The sequence below is a fragment of the Martes martes genome (genome assembly GCF_963455335.1).
Source record: "Martes martes genome assembly, chromosome: 4".
NCBI lineage: Eukaryota > Metazoa > Chordata > Mammalia > Carnivora > Mustelidae > Martes > Martes martes.
Genome location: NC_137891.1, coordinates 83,917,367 through 83,943,083, shown reverse-complemented (window position 1 = coordinate 83,943,083; position 25,717 = coordinate 83,917,367). Strand labels below are relative to the sequence as shown.

Sequence of the window (25,717 nt, the reverse complement as noted above, 5' to 3'; positions counted from 1 at the left end):
TACCCAACAGTGAATATTTTTTTATTTTTTATTTTTTGGTTTTTATTTTTTGTTAACATATATTGTTAGCCCCAGGGGTACAGGTCTGTGGATCATCGGGCTTACACACTTCACAGCACTCACCATAGCCAACAGTGAATATTTGTGTATAGGCATGGCCAGAAGATTTGGGCTGGGGAGCTGCCTTCATTTTTATGGTGAAGGAAAACAAAGTTAGACATCTCATTCCCAGATTCATTTTACTTCCATTTGAAATGTAGAACTTTGACTCTCATTGCCAATATTCCCATTTTCTTGCTATTTTTCTAACCAGGTATTGGGTCACCATCAGGGATCGTGGTGCTCTCACCTCACACTGCCAGTGCCCAGGAAGTGGTGGCAAGTTCCCTGTCTGGTCCTGGGCTAAGCAAGAGCAGTTACTGATGGTTAGGGAAGTACAGTGATGGGTAGCCAGCTTGCCTCCATCCACTGGTTGATTGAGATGCCTTCACTTTGAAGAACAGACTATTCCTACATGGGCAACATGTCCCTAGAGCTGGTCAGTGCAGAAAGAACTTTTCCAAGGAATACTGCACCAAGAAACAATTCCAAATAATTGGTCATCAGGTGGAAGAACAAAACTGCTGCCACTGAATCACTGTGCTGCTACCTTTTGAAAGCAGGAATAGCAGCCTCCACCAGAAACATTCCTTTCCATCATGGAGGAAGATTGCAGGCCTCTGGCTAAAGCTTTCCTGGGGTAACAAATGGAAGTTTCCCTTAACACAAGTCTACAGGTGATTCTTATTCCCCAAACTGACAACTTGTTAGGGGATTGTGGGAGTCACTTCATGCTTAACATGATCCCATTTTCAGCCCTAATGAAGAACTTTGGCCCTCTGTGCATCCATTTCCATTCCTTTACTCTTGTTGTTGTTATTTTTTTTTAATTATGTTCTCCCTGGGGGGCTGGCCTACCATCTCAGAGCTATATCTTTTGCTTGAAATTGAACCGTGTGAAGGAATACTTGTCACCACGGGATAGGTTAGCTCAAAACACCTCTGGTAATTTGCCTTCAGAAGTGCATTGACATCAGGATGACTAGGAAATTTGAAGGGGCCCAGCAGAGAATGTTTGTGTGTAGGCTCTGGCCGAAGTTTTGGGAGGGAGTTGGCCTCATTTTTGGTGCAAGTAGAAGCCAAGGTAGGTATCATCCTGCAAGATGCATCCCATTCCCACTTGACATGTCGAATGTTGGCACTCTTTGTAGTTACTCCCATGTCCTCACTGTTTCTCTAACAAGGTCTCAGGTCATCTTCATGAGCTCACATGAGCTCACACAGCACTCAGGGATTGGTGGTGAGTTCCCACCCTGGACCTGTGCTAAGATAGAACAATCAGTGTCTAATATTGGAAAGGGAAATTTGCCCTTCTATCCGTGAGCACTTCATTCTTGGCCAGCTGAGGAAGCACAGAGATGAGGATCCAGCTTGCCACACTCTCTTGGCTGATTGAGATGACTTCATTCTGAAGAACAGATGGATAGTGCATGGCCTACAATGCTCCAGGACCTGTCCAGTGCAGAAATAGCTTTTTCAAGGAATGAAGCTCCAAGTAGCAGTTCCCAACTTTTGATCCTCAGGTAGGAGTTGCAGCCTGGTACTCTGAATCACTGGTGCCTCTGCTCTGATGGAGGTGCAGGAAAACCTCCAGTGCCAGAAGTTTTCCCTCTCTTTATGAAGGAAGAATGAAGGCATTTTGTGGCACCTGAGTGACTCAGGTAGTTGGGCACCTCACCCTTTGATTTTGGCTCAGGTCATGATTTCAGGGTTGTAAGATCCAGCCCAACATAGGCTCTGTGCTGGGTATGGGGCCTGCCTGAGATTCTCTCTCTTCCTCTACCTCTCTCCCACCCAGGGTACTCTCTCTCTCTCTGTCTCTTAAGAAAACAGGAATGAAGGCCTCTTGTTTACTCAGTTCCCAGATGTAGCCAATGGACATTTCCCTTTGTGCAAAAGCACCAGAGTTTCTTATTCCTAAAATGGCCAGATGGTTAGGACATTGCGCTAGCCACTTCATTCTCAATATTATCCCATAGTCGTCTCCATGAAGCACTTTGGCCTTCCATGTGTCCATTTCCATTGATTTGCTCTTTATTTTTTTTTCCAAAATTGATTCAATCTAGGGGGCCATTCAGAAGAAGTGTCTCAGAACCATATTTTCTGCTTTAATTTAGGGAGTCTGGAAGAGTCCTTGGGACTGTGGGATACCTTGGACCACAGGGCCCCCTGATGTTGAGTTTCAGAATTCTGTGGACATCATGAAGCCTAGGGCATTTGAGGGTGCCCACCAGAGAATGTGTGTAGGTTGGGCCAGAGAGTTTGGAAGGGAGCTGGTGTCATTTCTGGAGTAAGGAGAAATTAATTTCAACATATCCATCCCAAATTTATTCCATTCCCATTTGAAATGTAGAACTTTTTCCTTCTTGGAGCAATAAAGAAACTTGCCTCCCTGCACACATATATACATCCCTGTGCTCTTTTTTCAAACTAGGTTCTTTCTGAAGGTCATTAAGAGGAGGCAGTGTTCTCAGAGTAGTATTTTCAGATTGAAACTGGAGACTGAAACTGGAGATTGAAACAGAGTCCCTGCGACTCTGAGAGGTTATGTCATAGGGCCCCTTATAATTTGGCTTCAGAACAGTGTTGACATCAGGAAAGTCAGAGGGTTTGAATGAACTCAAAAGATTGTCTGTAGGCCTGGCTAGGGATTTTGAGGTGGAGCATGCCTTTTTTCAGGGGCAAGGGCAAATGAAGTCAGACATCTCAATCCCAGATCACTTTCATTTCCATTTGAAATGTGGAACTTTGGTTTTCCTTGAAGCCATTCCCATCCTCTTGTTCTTTTTCTAACTAGGTTGGTTCACATTTAGGGGTAAGAGGGGCATCACACAATCAGTGCCCAGTGTTGGTGGCAAGTTCCCACTTGGATCCTCTGCTATGTGAGAGCAATAAGTGTCTGACAGCCAAAAGGAAGGATTCCCCTCCTGTCTCTGAGTGCTTGTTTCTTGTCCTGCTATTATAAATGCCTTGATTGGTAGCCAGCTTCTCTCTCTCCTCTGGGTGACAGAGATATCTTCATTCTGAAGAGCAGACAGATCACACATGTACACTTGCTCCAGGACCTGGTCAGTGTGGAAAGAGCTCTTTCGAGGAATACTGCTCCAGTGACCATTTCCAAATACATCATCAACTGGAGAACCAATCTGCTAACCCTAAATCACTTGTGGGTGTTTTTTTTCCCATGATAGGAAAGACAAGAGAAATCCAAATCCAGGAGGAAGATTGCCTCTTGCTTACTTGGCCCCCAAATGTAGCCAATGGAGGTAACCCGTTGCCCAAGCCAGCAGGCGTTTCTTAGTTTAGAGTCTGCCAGCTTGAGAAAAGGTTTAGCTAGACACTTTATTCTCAACATTATTTTATTCATAACACTAAGAAAGTCCTCATTCCCTCTGGGTCCATTCCATTCCATTTATTTATTTATTTATTTGACAGAGAGAGAGAAAGAGAGAACACAAGCAGGGGGAGTAGGAGAGGGAGAAGCAAGCTTCCTGCTGCACAGGGAGCCCAATGTGGGGCTCGATCCCAGGACTGCGGGATCCTGACCTGAGCTGAAGGCAGACACTTAACGACTGAGCCACCCAAGCACCCCCATTTCCATTCCTTTGTTCTGTTTTCAAACCAGGTCCTCTGGAATGAAGTCTTCTCAATAAGCTGAGAAGAGAGGTACCCTGACTACCCATCCACACATTTTTCCAAGGCAGCCACACAGGCTCAGGGACAAGAGGACCAACTGTTTTTTTTATTTGCATACTAGAAACTAAACTTCTCACTTCACGCAGGACAAGAGGAGGAACTCACCAGTAATCACTAGGTGCTGGCTGTGAGTAAATCACTTTCTAGCTGGAATGCGAACCGATAGCTAGATAGAAAATCACCAAGACTGCAGGAATGTATGTAAGAAGGGCCAATAATCTACATTTAAAATAGGAATGGACTAAATCTGTAATGAGGTGTCTAGTTTTTTTCCCCTACCCAATAAATGAGGCCAGCACCATCTAAAATTCTCTGGCTAAGCCTACACACACACCCACACACATTCACTGTTTGGAAACTTCAAATGCCTTCGGTCTCCTCGTGTGAATATAGCTCTGAAAATAAATTTCAAGGGGGCCCTGTGTGCCACATTTCCCCACAGTCACAAGGAATCTTCCAGACTTCCCAGTTTAAAGAGGAGGATATTGCTCTGAGATACTGAATCTGAATGGCCCACAGGGTGACCAACAAAGAGCAAGAGAATAGAAATAGATATACAGTGGCCCAAATGTGATTATTAGAGGTGAGATAAGACATAATGTTTTGATGGAACTGAATAAGACCATCTCCTAGCAACCCAATTCTGATTCCCAGGGATGGGAAACAACTGTGGGCCTGGGTGAAGGGAAATCTCCATTGCCTACACCCGGGAGTCCTGTCAGCAAGAACTCTGCATTCTTCCTTCAGAAAGAGAGGGATATCTGGTGTTAGCTTCTTTTAATTGCCCTTCCCATGAATGGGTAGAGGCTGCAGTGATATGGGTATGGTAAGTTGGGACTCCCAGCTGATGCTCAAGCTTATAGATGCAGGCCATGGTGCAATATGCCTTGAAAGGGCACTGCCTGAGCTCAGCAGATCCTTCAGCATGCAACATATTCATCACAGTTCTTTTCTTCAGAAAGGGGTCGTCTCAAGCTCAAGGAGAGGATGGCCACCTTTCCTTTGGGATATCAGACATGGATGCTCTCACATAGCACAGGACTGATGTGGGAACTCACAACCAACATCAGTACCTAACTCAATTCTTGGGTGCTGGCTATGTGGGTAAAATCCTCCAGGCCCCATATGTAGACCAACCTTAAATGAAAAAATCAGCAAGAGGATGGAAATTGTACAAGGAGGGCCAAAAATCTACAATAAAATTGAGAACAGAGAATTGGTTTGGGTATTGTGGATATTGTTGCCATAAACTTTGAGGTGCATGTGCCCTTTCAAATCAGTATCCTTTGGGTAAACACTAAGGCATGCAATCAATGGGTCATAGGGTAGCTCTACATGTAATGTCTTGAGGAACCTCTATACAGTTTTCCACAGGGCTGCCCCAGGTTGCATTCCCACCAACAGTGTAAGATGGCTCCCCTTTCTCCACCTCCTCGCCAAGATCTGTTGTTTCCACAGTTGTTCATTTTAGCTATTCCGATTGCGGTGAGGTGGCATCTCATTGTGGTTTTGATTTGTATTTCCCTGATGCCAAGTGCTGTTGAGCATTGTTTCATAATCCTAAGGGAGAACACAGGCAGCAATCTGTGTGACAAAGTCTTGCTAGACATGTCTCCAAAGGCAAGGGAAACAAAACCCAAAATGAATAATTGGGACTTCATCAAGATATAAAGCTTCTGCACAGGGATGCCTGCGTGGCTCAGTGGGTTAAGCCTCTGCCTTCAGCTCAGGTCATGATTTCAGGGTCCTGGAATCGAGCCCCGCATTGTGCTCTCTGCTCTGTGGGGAGCCTGCTTCCCCCACCTCTTTCTATCTGCCTCTCTGCCAACTTGTGATCTCTCTCTGTCAAATAAATAAATAAAATCTTAAAAAAAAAAACAACTTTGCACAGCAAAGGAAATGGTCGACAAAACCAAAAGACAACATAAAGAATGGGAGAAGATGCCTGGGCAGCATAATCACCCGCCCATGGACATTCCTGTCTGGGAAAATGGAGCACCTGGCATTCCACAAAGCCCACAGTTTTCATTTTGATGTTGGGATCCAAACAGAGCACTGAAATAGAGATGAATGGACTCAACGAACCTTACTTTATTATTTATTTTGTTATATATTTTGTTATTATATTACTTTATTATTTATTATGTAAGAAGAAAGAGACACAGGAGGGTTTTAGTTACAGGAAAAGTCAAGGAGCCTGAGAGCTGGCTCATCTGAAGACACAGGAAGTTTCCTTGGGCACTATCCTAAGCATTCAACCTTTCAGGACAGACTGTGTGCGATTATCCAATTGCAGGAAGAAGACTGCTCCTGGCTTTGCCAGATCTCACATGATGTGGGGGCAAATTTCACATGATCTCAGTCCAAATCTCCTGAGATGTCATTCAAGCCCTGTGAGACCTCAGGCCAACCATTAAGGTCTAGGGTCAAAACTAGTGAGGTTTCTGGCCAAAGCTCTCAGGCCCTTAGATGGACCAGGCATTCCCCAGCAGAGCCTGCTTTGTGCTCCTTAGGTAGGTAGCAGTTGCACATGCCAGAAGTGGACGTGAAGGACGAAATAAGCTGTCTCACACCTAAATCCCCAGTATCGCCACATTCTGGAGAGAAGTGGGGGTAATAAGGGAGCATTGAATTCAGAATGAGTGGGCCTGGTGAACACTTATTCACACTACACCCGAATGACAGAATGAAGAGGGCAGGAGGAGAAGGAAGAGAAAATGTGCCCCGCAAGCAAGACAAGTGAGCACAAAGGCTTTCCCAGGCATTGAAAACATTAAGGCTGTCTGTATTAATGGCACAACCACTCAGAAAAAGAAAAAAGAAAAGATCCCTCTTTCTTTTGCCAGACATCACATGGTCTTGGGGAAAATCTTCTGAGATCTCAGTCCAAATCTCTTGAGATTTCAACCAATCTCAGGAGATTTCCGTCCAAATCTTGAGAGATCTCATCCAAATCTCATGAGATTTCAACCAATCTCAGATCTCAGTCCAAATCTTGAGAGATCTCATCCAAATCTTTTATGTTGGGCCCAGCCATGGACACCTGGGGTCAAAACCTGATGGATCTGTTGCCAAACACCCTGGCCCTTGGGGGTAACTGACCCTCCCTAGTAGAGACTTCCTGGCACTCCTTATGTCAGTAGGGGATACACATGTTAGGATGGGGCAGAATTCACTTTCATAATTAGTCTCAGACATGACCTTCAGGAAGACACAAAGTGTCTGACACTGAAATATCTGGTGTTTAAGCATCCTGCCTTCAGGCAGGTAAGAAGGGAGCATTGATTCATGATCAGTGGGCCCAGTGTATTCTTACTCTTTATCATCCAGAGGTGAGAGAAACCGGAGTTGGTAGGGGGAGGAAAAAGTGAAAGGCCCCAAGACAGGAGTGGTGAGAGCAGAACCAGAGTCCCTGGGGGCTCTCCCGGACTTTCAAAACATAAAGGCTCTCTGTATTAGCCTCACAACACTTCAGGGAAAAAAAGAAAAGGAAAGAAAAGAAAAGAAAAGAAAATAGACCTCTTTCCTTTTATTTTATCAACTCTTTTTTAAAGAAGATTTTATTTATTTATTTGACAGACAGAGAACACAAGTAGGCAGAGAGGCAGGCAGAAAGAGAGGAGGAAGCAGGCTGCCTGCCTAGCAGAGAGCCCGATGTGGGGCTCGATCCCAGGACCCTGAGATCATGACCTGAGCCGAAGGCAGAGGCTTTAACCCACTGAGCCACCCAGGCGCCCCTATCAACTCCTTTTTAAAATCTTTTAAAATTTTCACTTTTATAGTTACACTCTATCTCTTCCTTGTATTTGACCTTATTTTTTGTGTGTGTATGTATACATGTAAGTTTTTCTTTCTTTACAATTTTGAGTTTCAGTTTCTTCTAACAGATCAAAGTACATCCAAAATCTAGTGAATGACTTTGTTCTATTCACCTGTCTGATCATATTCCATTTTTTGTCATTGTTTTTCCTTTGTCTTCTTCCTTTGTTTTTGTTTTTGTTTTTTAATTTAAATTCAATTAGCCAAGGTATTATCATCATTAGTTTGTGATATAATGTTCAATGATTCATTAGTTGTATATAACATCCAGTGCTCCACACATAATATGCCCTCCTTAATACCCATCACCTGGTGTCCCATCCTCGCACCTTCCTCTCCTCTGCAACCCTCAGTTTGGTTCTTGGAGTCCAGTCATGATTTGTCTCCCTCTCTGATTTCTTCCCAGTTTTCCCTCCCTTCTGCTATAGTCCTCTGCACAACTCCTTATATTCCATATATGAGTGAAACCATATGATAATTACCATTCTCTGATTGACTTATTTCACTTAGAATAATCCCCTCCAGTTCCATCCATGTGGAGGCAAATGGTAGGTATTCATCCTTTCTGATGGCTGAATAATATTCCATTGTATATATAAACCACATCTACTTTATCCATTCATCTGTTGGAGGATATCTCGGCTCATTCCACAGTTTGGCTACTGTGGACATTGCTGCTATGGACATTGGGGTGCAAATTTCCATCATTACAGTTACATTCCATGCTTTCAATGCATTTAATTTCATTTTTGCATACATAAGTTTTTCTTTCTTTACAATTTTGAGTTGTAGTTTCTTCTAACAAACTGACCAAAATACACTCAGGAGATAATGTATTGCTCTGTTCTGTTCACCTTTCTGTTTATATCCCTTCCTTTTTTGTTGTTTGTGGTGTTCTCTTCTCTTTCATTCTTTCTTGTCTTTTAATTTACACGTTTACACTTACATTCTATCATTTCATTGTATTTAACTTTATTTTTACATGTTTTTCTTTCTTCACAATTTTGCAATCTAGTTTTCTAAAAAACAGTCCAAAACACACACAGAATCCAGTGTATTGTTCTATTCTGCTCATTTGTCTGATTATATTCTCTCTCTCTCTCTTTCTTTTTCTCTGTTTCTTTTCTGTAGTTTTGGGTCTTCTCTGATTTGTTTAGTGTACATTTCCCTTGCCATTTTAGTATTTTGTTCGTTCCTTCATTTATTCTTCTCTGGACAGAATGGCAAGTCAGAAAAACTCACCTCAAAAAGAACAAGAGGCAGTACTTACTCTCAGGGACCTAATCAGTATGGGCATATGTCAGGTGTTGGAAGTAGAATTCAGAATAACGATTATAAAGATACTAGCTGGGCTTGGAAAAAAGCATAGAAGACAATAGAGAATTCCTCTCTGGAGAAATAAGAGAACTAAAATTCAATGAAATTGAAGTTTTAAAAGGCTATTAATGAGATACAATTAAAAAATGGAGGCTCTAACTACTAGGATGAATGAGGCAGAAGAGAGAATTAGTGATATAGAAGACCAAATGATGGAGAACAAAGAAGCTGATAAAAAGAAAGATGAACAACTACTGGACCATGGGGGAGAATTTGAGAGATAAGTGATACCATAAAGTGAAACAATATTAGAATATTGGGATCCCAGTAGAAGAGGAAAGAGGAGGCAGAGAGGGGCAGAAAGTGTATTGGAGCAAACTATGGCAGAGAACTTCCCTAATTTGGAGAAGGAAACAGGCATCAAGATCCAGGAGGTACAGAGAACAACAGTACCAATAAAAATAAGTCAATACACCAAAATATAACAGTGAAACTTAAGAAATATCAGAGACAAAGGGAAAATCCTGAAAGCAGCTCAGGACAAGAGTTTGGCAACCCACAAGGGTAGAAGCATTAGACTGGCATCAGACCTATCCACAGAGACTGGACAGGCCAGAAAGTGCTGGCATGATATACTCAAGGTGCTAAATTTGAAAAATATGCAACCAAGAATACTTTATCCAGTTAAGATGTCATTCAAAATAGAAAGAGAGATAAAAAGCTTCCAGGACAAACAGAAATTAAAGAATTTGTGATCACCAAACCAATCCTACAAGAAATATTACGAGGGATCCTCTAAGCAAAGACAGAGTCCCAGAGTAACATAGACCAGAAAGGAATTGAGACAATATAAAATAACTGTCACTTTACATGTAATACAAAGCACTAAATTCATCTTTCAATTGTTACTCTGAATGCAAATGGGCTAAATGCCCCAATCAAAAGATGCAGTGCATCAGATTGGATAAAAAAACAAGATCCATCAATATGCTGTCAGCAAGAGATTAATTTTAGACCCAAAGACACCTCCAGATTTAAAAGAGGGGTGGAAAACTATTTATCATGCTAATGGATATCGAAGGAAAGGTGGGTTGCAACCCTTTATCAGACAAATTGGATTCTCAAACAAAGGCTGTAGTAAGAAATGAGGAAGGACACTATATCATAATTAAAGGGTCTAACCAACAAGAAGATCTAACAATTGTAAATATTTATGCCCCTAACAAGGGGACAGCCAACTATATAAGCCTGTTAATAATAAAATAAAAAGAAACACCTCAATAATAATACAATAACACTAGGGAATTTTAACACCATACTCACTACAATGGGCAGAATGTCTAAGCAGAAGATCAACAAGGAAAAAAGAGCTTTGAATGGCACAATGGACCAGATGGACTTCACAGGTATGTTAGGGACATTCTATCCTAAGGCAACAGAGTAATATTCTTCCTGAGTGCACATGGAACATTCTCTAGAATAGATCACATACTGGGTCACAAATCAGATCAAGTACTAAAAGAATAGGATTATTTCCTACATATTTTCAGACCACAATCCTTTGAAACTGGAACTCAATTACAAGAGGAAATTTGGAAAGACTTCAAATCAATGGAGGCTAAAGAGCATCCTACTAAAGAATGAATGGGTCAATTTTGAAATTAAAGGATTTTAAAAATTCATGAAAACAAATGAAAATGAAAATACAACTGTTCAAAACCTTTGGGATGCAGCAAATGTGGTCCTAGAGCAAAGGATATAGCAATACAAGCCTTTCTCAAGAAACAAGAAAGGTCTCAAATATACAATCAAACTTACACCTAAAGAAGCCAGAAAAAGAACAGCAAATAAAGCCTAAACCCCATAGGAGAAGAGAAATAATTAAGATTAGAGTAGAAGTCAATGAAATAGAAACCCAAAGAACAGTAGAACAGATCAATGAAAATAAGAGCTCATTCTTTTGAAAAAAAAAAAAAAGTAAGATTGATAAACCCCTGGCCAGACCTATCAAAAAGAAAAGAGAAAGAACCCATGTACATAAAAAAAATCATGAATGAAAGAAGAGAGATCACAACATCAAGGAAGTACAAATAATTATAAGAACATATTATGAGCAATTATATGCCAACAAATTAGGCAATCTGGAAGAAATAGATGCACTCCTAGAGACATATAAACTATGAAAAGTGAAACAGGAAGAAATAGAAAACCTGAAAATACCCATAACCAGCAAGGAAATTGAAGGAATAATCAAAATTCTCCCAAAAAACAAGAGCCCAGGGCTAGATGGCTTCCCAGGGGAATTCTTCCAAACATTTAAAATGGAATTAATACCTATTCTTCTGAAGCTGCTTCAAAAAATAGAAATGGAAGAAAAACTTGAAATGGAAGGAAAACTTCCAAACTCTTTCTATGAGGCCAGCAATACCTTGATCCCAAAACCAGACAAAGACCCTACCAAAGAGGAGAATTACAGACCAAAATATCTGTTGAACATGGATGCCAAAATTCTCACCAAAATACTAACCAATAGATCCAACAGGACATTAAAAAGATTATTCATCATGACCAAGTGGGATTTATTTCTGAGTTACAGGGTGGTTCAACATCCGCAATCAATCAATGTAATGCACTACCTCATTAAAAAAAGTAAAGAACCATATGATCCTCTCAATAGATGCAGAAAAGGCATTTGACAAAGCATATCATCTTTTCTTGATTGAAACTCTTCAGAGGGTGCCTGGGTGGCTCAGTGGGTGAAGCCTCTGCCTTCAGCTCAGGTCATGATCTCAGGGTCCTCTGATTGAGCCCTGCATCAGGCTCTCTGCTCAGCAGGGAGACTGCTTCCTCCTCTCTTTCTCTCTTTCTGCCTCTCTGCCTACTTGTGAACTCTCTCTGTCAAATAAAAAATACAATCTTAAAAAACACAAAACTCTTCAGAATGTAGGGTTAGAGGGAGCATACCTCAATATCATAAAAGCCATGTAGGAAAAGCTCACAGTGAATATCATTCTCAGTGGGGAAAAACTGAGAGCATTTCCTCTAATAGGGTCAGGAATATGGCAGGGATGTCCATCCTCACCACTGTTGTTCAACATAGTACTAGAAGTCCTAGCCTTAGCAATCAGACAACAAAAAGAAATAAAAGGCATCTGAATAGGCAAAGAAGAAGTTAAACTCTCATTCTTTGCAGATGACATGATACTCTATGTGGAAAGCCCAAAGGACTCCACCCCAAAATGCTACAGTTCATACAGGAATTCAGCAACATGGCAGAATATAAAATCAATGCAGAGAAATCAGAAAAGACCCTGAATGGCCAGAGGAATGTTGAAAAAGAAAATCAAAGTTGGTGGCATCAAAATTCCAGACTTCAAGCTCTGTTACAAAGCTGTAATCACCAAGACAGTATACTGCAAAGGATGTGTACTCAGAAAATTATAGAACTATAGAACACTCATGAAAGAAATTGAAGAGGACACAAAGAAATGGAACATATTCCATACTCATGGATTGGAAGAACAAATAACTTTAAAATGGCTATGCTGCCTAGAATAATCTATACATTCAATGCAATCCCTATCAAAATACCATCAACTTTTGCCACAGAGCTGCAACAAATAATCCTAAAATTTGTATGGAACCACAAGAGACCCCAAATAGCCAAAGGAATGTTGAAAAAGAAAACCAAAGCTGGTGGCATCACAATGCTGGACTTCAAGCTCTATTGCAAAGTTGTAATCATTAAGACAGCATAGTATTGGCACAAAAACAGGCACATAGATCAATGGAACAGAATAGAGAACCTGGAAATGGACCCTCAACTATATAGTCAATCTTTGGCAAAGCAGGAAAGAATATCCAGGGGAAAAAAGACAGTCTATTCAATTATGATGATGGGAAAATTGGACAACCATGGGCAGAAGAATGAAACTGGGCCACTTTCTTACACCATACACAAATAAAATCAAAATGGATGAACGACCTAAATGTGAGACAGGAATCCATCAAAACCCTAGAGGAGTATAGAGGCAGCAACCTCTTCAACCTTGTCCACAGCAACTTCTTGCTAGTCACATCTCCAAAGGCAAGGGAAACAAAAGCAAAAATGAACTATTGGGACTTCATCAAGATAAAAGGCTTTTACACGGGAAAGGAAACAATTGACAAAACCAAAAGACAACCGACAGAATGGGAGAAGATATTTGCGAATGACATGTCAGAGAAAGGGCTATTTTCCAAGATCTATAAAGAATGTATGAAACTAACTCTCAAAGAACAATTAATCCTGGGACGCCTGGGTGGCTCAGTTGGTTAAGCGGCTGCCTTCGGCTCAGGTCATGATCCCAGCGTCCTGGGATCGAGTCCCACATCGGGCTCCTTGCTCCGCAGGGAGCCTGCTTCTCCCTCTGCCACTCTGTCTGCCTGTGCTCGCTCTCTCTCTCTCTCTCTCTGACAAATAAATAAATAAAATAAAAAAAAGAACAATTAATCCAATTAAGAAATGGGCAAAAGAGGGGCGCCTGGGTGGCTTAGTCGGTTAAGCAACTGCCTTCAGCTCAGGTTATGTCCTGGAGTCCCCAGATGGAGTCCCGCATCAGGTTCCCTGCTCAGTGGGGAGTCTGCTTCTCCCTCTAAACTCTCCCCTCTCATGTTCTCTATCTCAAATAAATAAATAAAATAAAATAAAAAAGAAACGGGCAGAAACATTAACAGACATTTCTCCAAAAAAGACATACAGATGGCTGACAGACATAGGAAAAAATGCTCAACATCGCTTGGCATCAGGGAAATAAAAATCAAAACCACAATGAGATACCACCTCACACCAGTCAGAATGGCTAAAATTAAAATGTCAGAAATGACAGATGTTGGCAGGGATGGGGAGAAAGGGGACCCCTCTTACATTGTTGGTAGGAATGCAAACTTGTACATCCACTCTGGAAAACAGTATGGAGGTTCCTCAAAAAGTTGAAAATAGAACTACCCTATGGACCCAGCAATTTCACTACTAGGTATTTACCCCAAAGATACAAAGGTAGAGATCTGAAGGGATACATACATCGTGAAGTTTATAGCAGTAATGTCCACAATAACCAAACTATGGAAAGAATCCAGTTGTCCATCGACAGATTAGTGGATACAGAAGGTGTGATATATATGTAGTTCCACCACCAAAAAAAAAAAAAAAAGAAATCTTGCCATTTGCAATGACATGGATGGAACTAGTGAGATCATATGATTTCACTCATATGTGGAATTTAGGAAACAAAACACAGGGCCACAGAGAGGAAAAATAATACAAGACGAAACCAGAGAGGGAGACAAACTGTAAGAGACTCAATCATAAGAAACAAACTGAGTGTTGCTGCAGAGGAGGGGTTTGTGGGGATAGGGTAACTGGGTGATAGATATTAAGGAAGGCATGTGATGTAATGAACACTGGGTATTATATAAGACTGATGAATCACTAACCTCTACCTCTGAAACCAATAATACATTGTATGTTAATTAATTGAATTTAAATGAAAAAGATATTTTGAGGACTGAAAAAAAGATACAAATTCAATTTATGAGATAAGCAAATACTAGAAATGTATAATCTGGAGGTTTTTTTTTTAAAGATTTATCTATGTATGAGAGATAGAGAGAGGGAGGAAGAGGGAGGGGGAGGGGCAAGAGGAGAGAATCGTCAAACAGAATCCCCTCTGAGCCTGGAACTTTATGTGGGGCTTGCTCCCACAACCCACGAGATCGTGACCTTGGCCAAAAGCAAGAGTCAGATGCTTAACCGACTGAGCCACGCAGACACCCCTTGAAAGTTTTTTTTAAAGATTTTATTTATTTAGTTGAGAGAGAGGTTGTATACATGTGCATGAGTTGGGGAGGATCAGAGGGAAAGGGAGAAGCAGAGTCAGAGCCAAGCATATAGCCCAATGAAGAGCTGGACCCCAGTACCTAAAGATTACAACCCCAGCAAAAATCAAGAGTCCAATGCTCAACTGAATAAGACACCCAGGTCCCCTCCCTTGAAAGTTTTTAAGATGGTAGATCCTAAGAGTTCTCACCACAAGGAAAAAAAACACACAATTTTTTCTTTTTCTTTTTTTAAATATCTATATGAAATGATTTATACTAACTAAAATTGCTGTGGTAATCATTTTAGAATATATATGAGTCAAATTAGTATGCTGTACACTTTAAGCTTATACAGTTCCGTATGTCACTTATGTCTCAATGAAACTGTAAAAAGAGATGCTAAAAAAGATGATCTGAAGTGAATAGTAAACCACAGAATTGTAATAATAAATAATAATAGTAACAAAGAAATCTTAAGTAAATAATAGTAATAACTAACAACTTTTGAGAATTTACTATGTACCTGGTTATGCCCTAATGTAGCAGGTTAGACACTTATTTTCATGTAGAAGGATTAATACAGAGCCTGCACACATACATTAGATATTATTATGATTGTTGACATTGTTGTTTTTTATGATTAAAAAAGAAGATTGAAGATGATTTCTCTTTCTACCATGAGTGTGTGGATTTCCTAGTGAGATGCTTTTAGATTACTACTGTGCAAGAACCTCTTACCCTTAGCAATTCCATCTATTGTTCTCAAAGTGGAACATGCTTCAGAGTCACTTGGAGGACGTGTCAGAACAGATTGCCAGCTCCCACCCATAAAAATTCTGATTTAGCCAGTCTAGGATGGGGCCCAAGAATTTGCATTTCTAAAAATTCTCCAGATGATGCTGATGCTATCAGTCCCTGACCAATTTTTTAAATAACTGTTTTATTAAGATATAATGCAAATACCCTAAAATTCACCCTTTAAAGTACATTATTTAGTAGTTTACACTATATTTACAGTTACGCAACCGTCATTACTGCAGGACATACTATACATTTTTCTTAAATTTTCAGTCTATTTTTTGAAAAAGTATATGTTCAGTTCAAAAATCAAAACCATATATATACATAGAGAGAGGGGGGGGATTTTATTTATTTGACAGAGAGAGAGCGAGAGAGGGAATACAAGCAGGGGGAGTGGAAGAGGGAGATGTGGAGTTCGATCCCAGGACCTTGGGACCATGACTTGAGCTGAAGGCAGACACTTAATGACTGAACCACCCAGTACCCCCCCAAATCAAAACAATATTAAAAGGTAGATCTGCAGAAGTCTTATTTCCTTCGTGACAATCACCTGGTTCCTCTCCTCTCTACAGAATAAAACTCCATATAAAATAAGTTTTTTTCCAGTATGGAGGTTCCTCAAGAAGTTAAAAATAGAACTACCCTACAACCCACCAATTGCACTACTGGATATTTACCCCAAAGATACAGATGTAGTGAAAAGAAGGGGGACCTACACCCGAATGTTCATAGCAGCAATGTCCACAATAGCCAAACTGTGGAATGAGCTGAGATGTTGGAGGCAACAGATGAATGGATAAAGATGTGGTTCATACATATAATGGAATATTATGCAACCATCAGAAAGGATGAACACCTACCATTTTCTTCCACATGGATGGAACTGGAGGGGATTACGCTAAGTGAAATAAATCAGAGAAAAAAATTGTCATACTGTTTCACTCATATGTGAAATATAAGGAATAGCACAGAGGGCTGTAGGGGGAGGGAAGGAAAATGAATGGGAAGAAATCAGAGAAGGAGATAAACCATGTGAGACTCTTGACTCTGGGAAACAAACTGAGGGTAGAGGAAGGGAGGGGAGTAGGTAGATGGAGTAACTGGGTGATGGGCATTAAGGAGGGCACATGATCTGATGAGCACGGGGTGTTATATGCAACTACTGAATACTACATCAAAAACTAATGATGGACTATATGTTTGTTAATTGAATTTCATATGTGTTAATGTATAACTGTAGAAATAATTCCTAGAAGTGAGATTACTAGCTTAGAGGAAAAATGCACTTGTAATTTTGAAAAACATTGCCAAAGTCCCCTTGATAAGGGTGTTATGATTTTGTACTTCCATTAGCAGTTTATGAGAATGCCTTTACCCTAATGTGTTTAATCAAATATTTAGATTTCAGTCACTATTTCTGGTGTGCGGCATTACTTTGTATTTCTCACGATTGAGGTGTCACATTTTTCATATATATATAGGGTATTTGTGTCCTTTTTTATAACACTTCATATTTTTTGCCCATGTTGGTTTTTTTGTCATTCTTTTTCAGATTTCAAGAGCAATTTATATACTTTAGGGAAGTATTCTTTTTTTTTTTTTTTCGGGGAGAGAGAGATCACAAGTAAGCAGAGAGGCAGGCAGAGCAAGAGGGGGAAGCAGGCTCCCTGCTGAGCAGAGAGCCTGATATGGGGCTCGATCCCAGGTTCCTGAGACCATGATCTGAGCTGAAGGCAGAGGCTTAAACCACTGAACCACCCAGGTGCCCTCTAGGGAAGTATTCTTTTTATGTGAGAGGAGTATCAGATATTCTTCCTATTGTGTTATTTGACTTTTACTTTGCTTGTTGTAGTTTTTGCCATGCATAAAATAAGGCTTTCATACATTTGGATTTATCAATCTTTTTTTATTATGAGAAATATATCTTTTCCATCATGAATAGTGAATTTTGAGTTGTAGTTAGAAACACCCCCCCCAAGATTATAAATGAATTTTGATTATGATTTATTCTGATATCTTTACAGTTTCATTTTTTTCACATTCAAATCTTGGCTTCAGTTGCAGTCCACTGCATTCTTAACTATTAGGCTAGAGAAGGATATAGACTAGACTAGTAGAATTCAAACATTTCTCCCTTATGTATATTTTTCTTTATATGAAGTCTCACCCTGTTTTTAAAACATAGGAAAGAAGAGCTGCCCTGGTGGTATAGTAGAGATCTCTTGTGACTGTTGCCCCCATCACAGACTCCAATTGTCCTTTCATGGAATACTTAGGATCCTTAAGAGCAGAGTGAAAAATCACACATAAAAAACTCCGGATACCTGCAAAACAAGAACTAGGCCAAAAAGTTTAATGAGAAGAGCTGGAAGAAAATTTTCCCTCTTGCTTTTTTTTTTAAACAAATTTTTTGAAGATTTTATTTATTTATTTGACAGACAGAGATCACAAGTAGGCAGAGAGGCAGGCAAAGAGAGAGAGGAGGAAGCAGGCTCCCTGTAGAGCAGAGAGCCCGATGTGGGGCTCGATCCCAGGACCCTGGGGTCATGAGCCAAAGGCAGAGGCTTTAACCCACTGAGCCACCCAGGCACCCCTTCCCACTTGTTTTTATGTTTTGGCATTGAATATTTGTTTACAAGATAGGGGAATATTCAAAAACGCATCCAGCACAGCTTATCTTATGGATAATTCACTTTTGCTGAGCCTCTCTGTTCAACTGAAAATTCCTCATAATTATACTAATTATGAATGGTAGAATGGAGAAAACATGGAGCTTGGTGTCACACATGAGTTCTAATCCTAAACACTTTGTAGCTGTGATACCTTGAGCAAATTATTAGAAATAATTATTTAATAATTATTAGTTTACTCATTCATTCAAGCAAATATTTGAGTGCTTTGTATATGGAAGACATTGTGCTGAGTGCTGGGTGTGTAAAAGTCAAGAAGACAGAAATGGTACTACCTTATAGTGCAGAGGTGGACTGGATGATAATTATGATTGTTTAGATTATGATTATTATAACAGCTTCAAAGGAGCATAGGGTGCGTAGAAATGCACAGGGAGGCTCAGCTTTGGGAGTTCAGAGAAACTAAGATCAATTTCTGAGGTTTTTTTTCTTTTTGGTTTTTAAAAATCTCAGCTTAAAATTTTAAAAATTATTTTCAAAGGTTTGAAAAGTAGAAGGAATAATATATTACACCTCTATGTACCTATCTCCTAGGGTCAACAATTTTCAATAGCTGTATATGAAGTGACATGATAGAAGGAGGACAGAGCCTTTCAGGCAAATGGAGTAAGAAATCCATAGACCCAGAGGCCTCAGGGTACATTTGGCAACTGAAAGGAAGACTAATATGGACAGCATAGAGATCACTGGAATGTGTTTGTGGAGAATGGATTCTATGTATATGGTAGATGGGGGCAAGAGTGGATTAGTGGATACTGGTTAGAAGCTACCTAATAGTTTGGACAAAAGAGATTAGTGGCCTGAGATATGGTAGTGCCAGTGGAGAACGAGTAAATAAGTGAGAAATTTGTAAACGGGAGGTGGGACAGGCCAGATTTTGATAAGAGGGACAAAAACATTCATGAAAATCCCAGGTTTCAATATGAGCTACTGGGTGGATGTCAGTGCCACTACTGAGATGGAGAATTATCTTATTTGGGGAGGGGAAACATTTAGGTTGAAGAGTTTCTCAGACATTCAGGTGGCAATGACAGACAGGTAGTGTAATAGTGCTATAGCTGAGCAGCATGGAGAAGTCTGATTGTAGATATAAAATTGAGAGCCAAAGCAGAGACGCAATAAGATGGTCAAACTGTGTCATAAGGCCTAATTGAGGCAATAATGGTAAATGTAGAGGGAAAATGGATGAATTGAAGCAGAAGACCAAACCCTACTTCCACTGTACTTTTGAGGGTACTGTTAAGAATCCTTTCCTCTTCCCCAGGCTGACCCTTTCTCAACTTGCTTAAATCATCATTTAGTTTTTTCTACAATAGGCATTTTTATTATAGAATATTCCTACTAGTTAAACTTCGTCACCTAATTCAGCTTCTATTTAGTCCTGCTCCTCTTCCACTTGTGTTTTGTTTTATATTTACTTCTCAAAGTGCTGAGACACTTGTGGGATCTAAGAAATGGTGGTTGCCTCTACTTCCCAAAGTGAGTTATAGGACCAGTATCAATAATATTGATGTGAAAAATGTTAGGGTTTGGCAGCAAACAGTCAAGAAAGAATTCTTGAGATGTTTTTGGTGGAAAAAAAATGGTTTTATTAAAGCATAGGAACAGGACTTGTTGGCAGAAAGAGTTGTACTGCAGTTGTGAGATGTAGCTGATTATATACTTTCAAGTTTGGAGGGAGTTAGGGATAGTTTAATTCTTTCAGGAATTTGGAAGCAAGGCTTCCAAAGACCTAGAGTGGCTAGCTGTTGTTAGGAAAAGGTCATTTACTATACTGTCCAGTAAAACCTTAGTCATGAGACCCTTTAGATATGTATCAGTGAGCGATATGTTTGAAGGATGATTGCTAACATATATCTTAGTGGGGGTGGATAGAGATAAAGGAAGTTTACAAAGGAATTTTTGAGTTAAAGGTGACTTATAGGATCCTGGAGGTCAGGCTAATGTTAAACTAAGGTTGATTTCACCACTAGCAAAGTATTAATATTAAAGCAGCTATGCTTCTGCCAGTCTCTCAAGTACTTGTCAGTGGGCTTTAAGTTGGAAGGAAATTTAACTTTTTTTCTATGTTTCTGTTACCTTTGTTCTCCCCATCAAATATCATCTGGGAACTTGTCAGAAACACAAGTTCTCTGGCACCACCTTAGACGTACAGAATCCGAAATTAGTCATCCCCATTACAGCAAATCTTCTTGGGGATTTTAATGTGTCTTAAATTTGAGAATTTCTGTTCTGGATACCTAACCTACTCCCATTTCAACAGATGGGGAAAGAACACTCCTTTCTTTTGGTTTCAGCAGCTAGAACCACTCCTTAAGTATTATTGAATTTGTATCCTACTTCAAAGTTTTCTTTGTTGTTTGTTTTTTAAGTAGGCTCCACACTGGGAGCCTTGAGCTTGAACTCACCATCCTGAGATCAAGACCTGAGCTGAAATCAGGAGTTGGAGGCTTAACTGACAGCCACTGTCATCAGCATGCTATGAATACACACACATGAGATGTGTTTTTCCACAATGTTAGCTTTATTCAATCATAAAGCAAAGTTAAATCACAATTATAAATAAAGCAGGTTCAGGATTCCAAACTCAGTATCACACCATGTGATTGATTCCACTTGGCTTCTTACAAAGCACACAGAGAAGAGCATAAGGCAAACCATACAACAAACAAGATAATGAAGAGGTGTAGGAAGTTAATGAACTAAATGCTAAGTTAGTCTGGGGCACACAGTTGAGATAGGGCCTCTGTCTGGTCTGGTCAGCTCTCAGCACTTACTGCTTATTATGTTCAAGCAGTGAAGGATCTTGGTTCTGTGTGGAGATGAATCCTGCACAGCCTTGGGCGGCAGTTGCCTTTTTGAAGTGGTCAGACATAGAGGGGTCAGGTCTGAAGAATCGAATCTGACAGTTTGCTGCCAAAATCCTCCCCCTTTAAAAGGGATTTAATAGGTCTTGGGCCCCCGGAGACTTCCTTTGGTTCTGCTCATTATCAGTTCTTGGTGTCAGCTGACCACTGGTCCTAGCGATAACTCCCGGTTGTAGTAACTTTATCTGCTGTGTCATTACTTGACACATGCCCCTCCTGGACATGAGAGACTCCATTTTGTTCTCTAGACGCATCCGGAGGCCCCTCCAGTTTTTAAGGTCAGTTGTTGCTTGACAAAACAGACTGCCTAAGAACTTTATTTGAAAAACACCTGGAGTTTGACCCTCCCTCCCGTCCCCCCGCGCCTACCCTCCCGCCCCTCCGCCCCCTTCCCACCTCCCACCCCCGCCAAAAACCCGCCCAGCATCTCTCCAACCAGTAACTCCATGGGCAGCAATGCAGCCCGTCCAGCGCTCACTCCGCAAAATCCCGAGCCTCAGGGATAAGTGCCATGAGCAGTGGAGCACCCCTTTCCAAACTCAGAAAGGTGGTGAACACAGACCACTGTGATCACAACCCAGCCATATTAAGTCTGTGGAGTCAAGAAGCTGAAAAGTCCCGCCCCACACCCTAACGTCCTCCAATCACAACGCACGCGTGGCGCACGGAGCCGGGAGGGGAGGGCGCCGGAGAAATCCCGTCCCCTGTCCGAGCGCCAGCCAATTGCTGCTCGCTATAGGGAGCGCCCTGAGCGTTCGGAGGCTGGCTGCCTTCCGGCGCCTGGACGAAGAGGCGCGACTTCGGGGGATCCTGAGCGCGTGGGCGCCGGCGGTGTGCCTAGAGATGCCCCGCAGCGGTATCTGTAGTGGACGGAAGGTAAGGAAGTTAAGGGTTGGGAACCCGCGTGAGACCAGGCCCGCTGTTATTCCTAGTCATTCTGGAGCCCTCCCCCCACCCCGCGCCAGCCTGTTTCCACTCCCCTCTCTTCCCCATGGGCCGGGCCGACCAGGCGCAAGGAGCGCGTGGCTGGCCTCAGGCTGGTAGGGATGAGAGGTGGGCGCTGTGTAGACGGTGATCTTTCGCTAGGCTGCGGCAGGTTTTTGGTGAACGGATAGAACAAGCGTCGCGGTTTGCGTCTCTGAGGTCTTTTTCTTGCCCAGGTGTGCGGACTGAGTCCTCCGCGGGCGGTCGAGGGCGCCTTCCCAGTGGGATGGGAGGGCCTGAAGAATAACCACTGGGTCCGCGGAGGGGAGAGCCACTTCCCTGGGAAGGAGAGGTGACGGAAGTGAGTGAGCAGGAGTTGAATCTGGAGCTAGCGTGTGAGATATATTTACCCTCGCTAGTGTTTGGCATTGTCTATTTTTGACTGTCGTGTAACACTCGAAGACAGCGGTGGATATTGGAATGGATGTGCCCCCCCCCCCCCGATATCTCTGTTGCCACACTTTTCCTTTCTGTGCTGAAGTGTTTCTGATTCTTCTATTAATGGGTCAGTAGGAGAGGAGCTCGAGTCCGAAGCTAACCGCTGCCAAACTGTGTATACCAACTTACACCACGGTGTCTGGAAATACTGCATTAATGATGTTTAGATGATTGTACCTGTATTTGTGAGTACATCTTTTTCTCTGAATTGTCTTTGTCTTGGCATTCACGTGTCCATTACCTTTGTAAGCTGTTTCTAAGTTCCTTGCTCAGAAACATGCTTGTCTCATCATACTAAAACAAAATTTTGAAAAGCAAACACTGTGCTTTCTTTTTTTTTTCCTACAAGAGAGAGCATTCTAGCAGTGGGGAGGAGCAGAGGGAAAGGGAGAGAGAGTGTTTTAAGGGGGCTCCATGCCTAGTGCAGAGCCCACAGTGTGTGTGTGTGGGGGGGGGGGTGTTAGGGGCTTGATCTCATGACCGTGAGATTATTGCCTGAGTGAAAAATCAAAAGTTGGGCTTAACTGACTAAGCCACCCAGATGTCTCTGAGTGCCTTTTTTTTGACTCCTCTTCCTTTAAAGAAAACAAGAAAGAAAGAAAGAAAGAAGAAAGAAAGAAAAGAAACTTCTTGAAAAAAATAATCCATATATACTGGTTCAACTTCCTTATCATTATGTTTCTTTGCTTCTGGAATATAATTGATTGTCAGACACTGTGAATATTGTAACTGATCGTAAAGGACTAAAAGAAACCTATGTCAGACATACCTATTGATTGTAAGACACATTCCAATTCCAGAAATATTCAAATGTGAAAAGAAATCAAGGAATTACATGAACTTGTTAACTCGTGGTCACTGTAGCATTTGACACATTTATCACTTACTTTTAATGCTTCTTGGTGGGGGGGGGGGGCACAAGTATCCCAGACTGTTGCTCTCCTGATTCTCTTTCTGTCTTGCATCTGCTCATTTACTTCTCTTTAAAGATTTATTTTTACATAGAGAGGAGATTATGAGTGCATGAGGTGGGGTAAGGGGCAGGAGGAGAGGGAGAGAATCTCAAGCAGACTCCCCACTGAGAGGAGAGCTGGACTCTGGGCTTAATCTCATAACCCTGAGATCACAACCTGAGCTAGAATCAAGAGTTGGATGCTTAACTGAGCTGCCACCCAGGCACCCCGTATTTACTTTTCTTTACTCTTTCTCTGTCATGTCCTTTTTTTGGTGCTTTTTCTCACTTTACAGATTTGTTCTCTGCAATCTCATAGATTTATGTTAGTTGTCTCTGCTATATAGCTGACTTTTCCTTGAGCTCAGTTTAAACTCTGTATATTATGAGGTCATCAATTGCTTATCCTTAGTCCACTAAGCCCTAACTGTTTCTTCTGGGTTGTGTTGGTCTCAGCCTATTCATAGTGATGCTTGGCTAGGAGTGCCTGAGGCACTTGCCTGGCCTCCAGATTACTTGTAGCAATCCATTTCCTCCAACCAGAGCCACTCTTGTGGCTGAGCAGACCCTGTGGTTATTATGATTGCAGGATGCACTTCAACAAAAACCCATCAAGGAACTTTGAAGAATGAGATTTATTACTCAGGTCCTGGAGGGTATATTGCACACCCAAGGGCCATGCTGCTAGGCTGAGGGAGTCTGAGGGAGAAGGAGACAAGAGAACCTGGGGTCTGCCTTTATTATATTCTGAGGGTGGGATATATAGGGTTTTGGAGCTTCATTCTTTATTGGCTAATTTAAAGCCTAAGAGTGGGAATTAGGGTACCAGAAGGAAGAAGCTGGGTCACTCAGATGGTCAGTTATATAGGTTATCAAGGGTTTTTTTTGACAGAGGGACCTTTATGAGGAGGGATGGCTTAATTCCTTATCATGCTGATTTGCTAGTAATTGTCATGTAACTGGTGCTATGTTTATTCAAGATGGGTATCTTCTGAAATGGATGCCTTGGCAACCAAAAATTTATTGTCAGGCTTTAAATATAACTTAGAAATCTTAGTTTTTGAATTGAGACTCAGTTCTGCCCTCTTTATTCTATCAGTTTGCAATAATTTATGAGTTTTTCTTTTCAATAATTGTATTAGTGATCTATTGCTGTTTAATGAATTGTCTCAAAACTGAAGCAGCTTAAAACAAATGCTTATTTTTTCATATAGTTCCTGAAGGTCAGAAATCTGGGAATGGCTCACCTGGGTGGTTCCAGCTCAGGGTCTCCTACAAGTTGCAGTCAAACAAAGGGTCAATAAGGCTGTAGGATCCACTTCCAAATTCACCCATGTGTGTGTTGGCAAGTGTCAGTTCCTTGTCTCTTCCATAGGGCAGTTCTTACAACATGGCAGCTGGCTTTCTGAAGAGAAAGAGAGAGGGATGGACTAAGGAAGAGGCCCTGGTGTCTTTTATAACAGTCTCAGAAGTGACATACCATCTCTTCCACCCTAGGTCAGGTCCATGCTTGGAGTGTTTTTGTGGTACTAGCCATGTGGCATGTTCCTGTTCCATCTTCTGAGATGATTTTCCCTTAGAGACACCACTTTAATTATATTGTTATTCCTCTGCTTAAGCATCGTTTTACTTCTTATTGACTATATAATCATTTACTTTGGACTTAATCTGTGCTAAAAGCCTTATACGTATTAACTCATTTAATTCAGCAATCCTATTAAACAGGTTCTATTAGTCTCATTCTATGGACAAGAAAACGGAGGCACAGCAGAGAAGTAATTTGCCCAAGGTCACGAAGACCTTGCTTTTGTTAAGGCTCTCATAGCCTGTTATTCACAGCTTCCACAATGTGGCCATACCTTATTCCTTAACTTTACAGCTTTGTTCATTGTTTATCATTTAGGTAAAATAAATGATTGTTTTCACTGTACTTTCTTGCTTCTTGGTATTTGCTCATGTTCTTGGTTTGGAGTAATGCCGTTTCTTTCATTTCTGCTTATTGGAACCTTGATCATCTGTCAAGGTCCATTTCAAATCTCACCTTTTTCTGATCATCCCAGTTGTAAGTAAACTTTATTCTGTATTCCTTTGTAACTTTGTTTGTATCACAGCTTCAGGTCTTATATTAGGTTTACTTGTACCTATCCTAATGATGTAGACATTTTAAATTATGTCTTCACCCCATGTTCCCGCAG

At 41.1% G+C, this 25,717-nt stretch overlaps 1 protein-coding gene across 2 annotated transcripts in view; it reads left to right on the top strand.

The window, feature by feature from the left end:
- Positions 1–21,823: 21,823 nt before the first annotated feature.
- Positions 21,824–25,717, top strand: part of SPIDR (scaffold protein involved in DNA repair) — a 564,249-nt gene continuing 560,355 nt past the window's right edge. The window contains exon 1 of one of the 2 annotated variants that reach the window (XM_080801921.1): positions 21,824–22,024. In XM_080801921.1, the coding sequence (XP_080658047.1) occupies positions 21,992–22,024 (33 nt within the window). In that variant the 5' untranslated portion in view covers positions 21,824–21,991. The remainder of the gene's footprint in view (positions 22,025–25,717) is intronic. The other variant, XM_080801922.1, reaches the window with a different exon arrangement.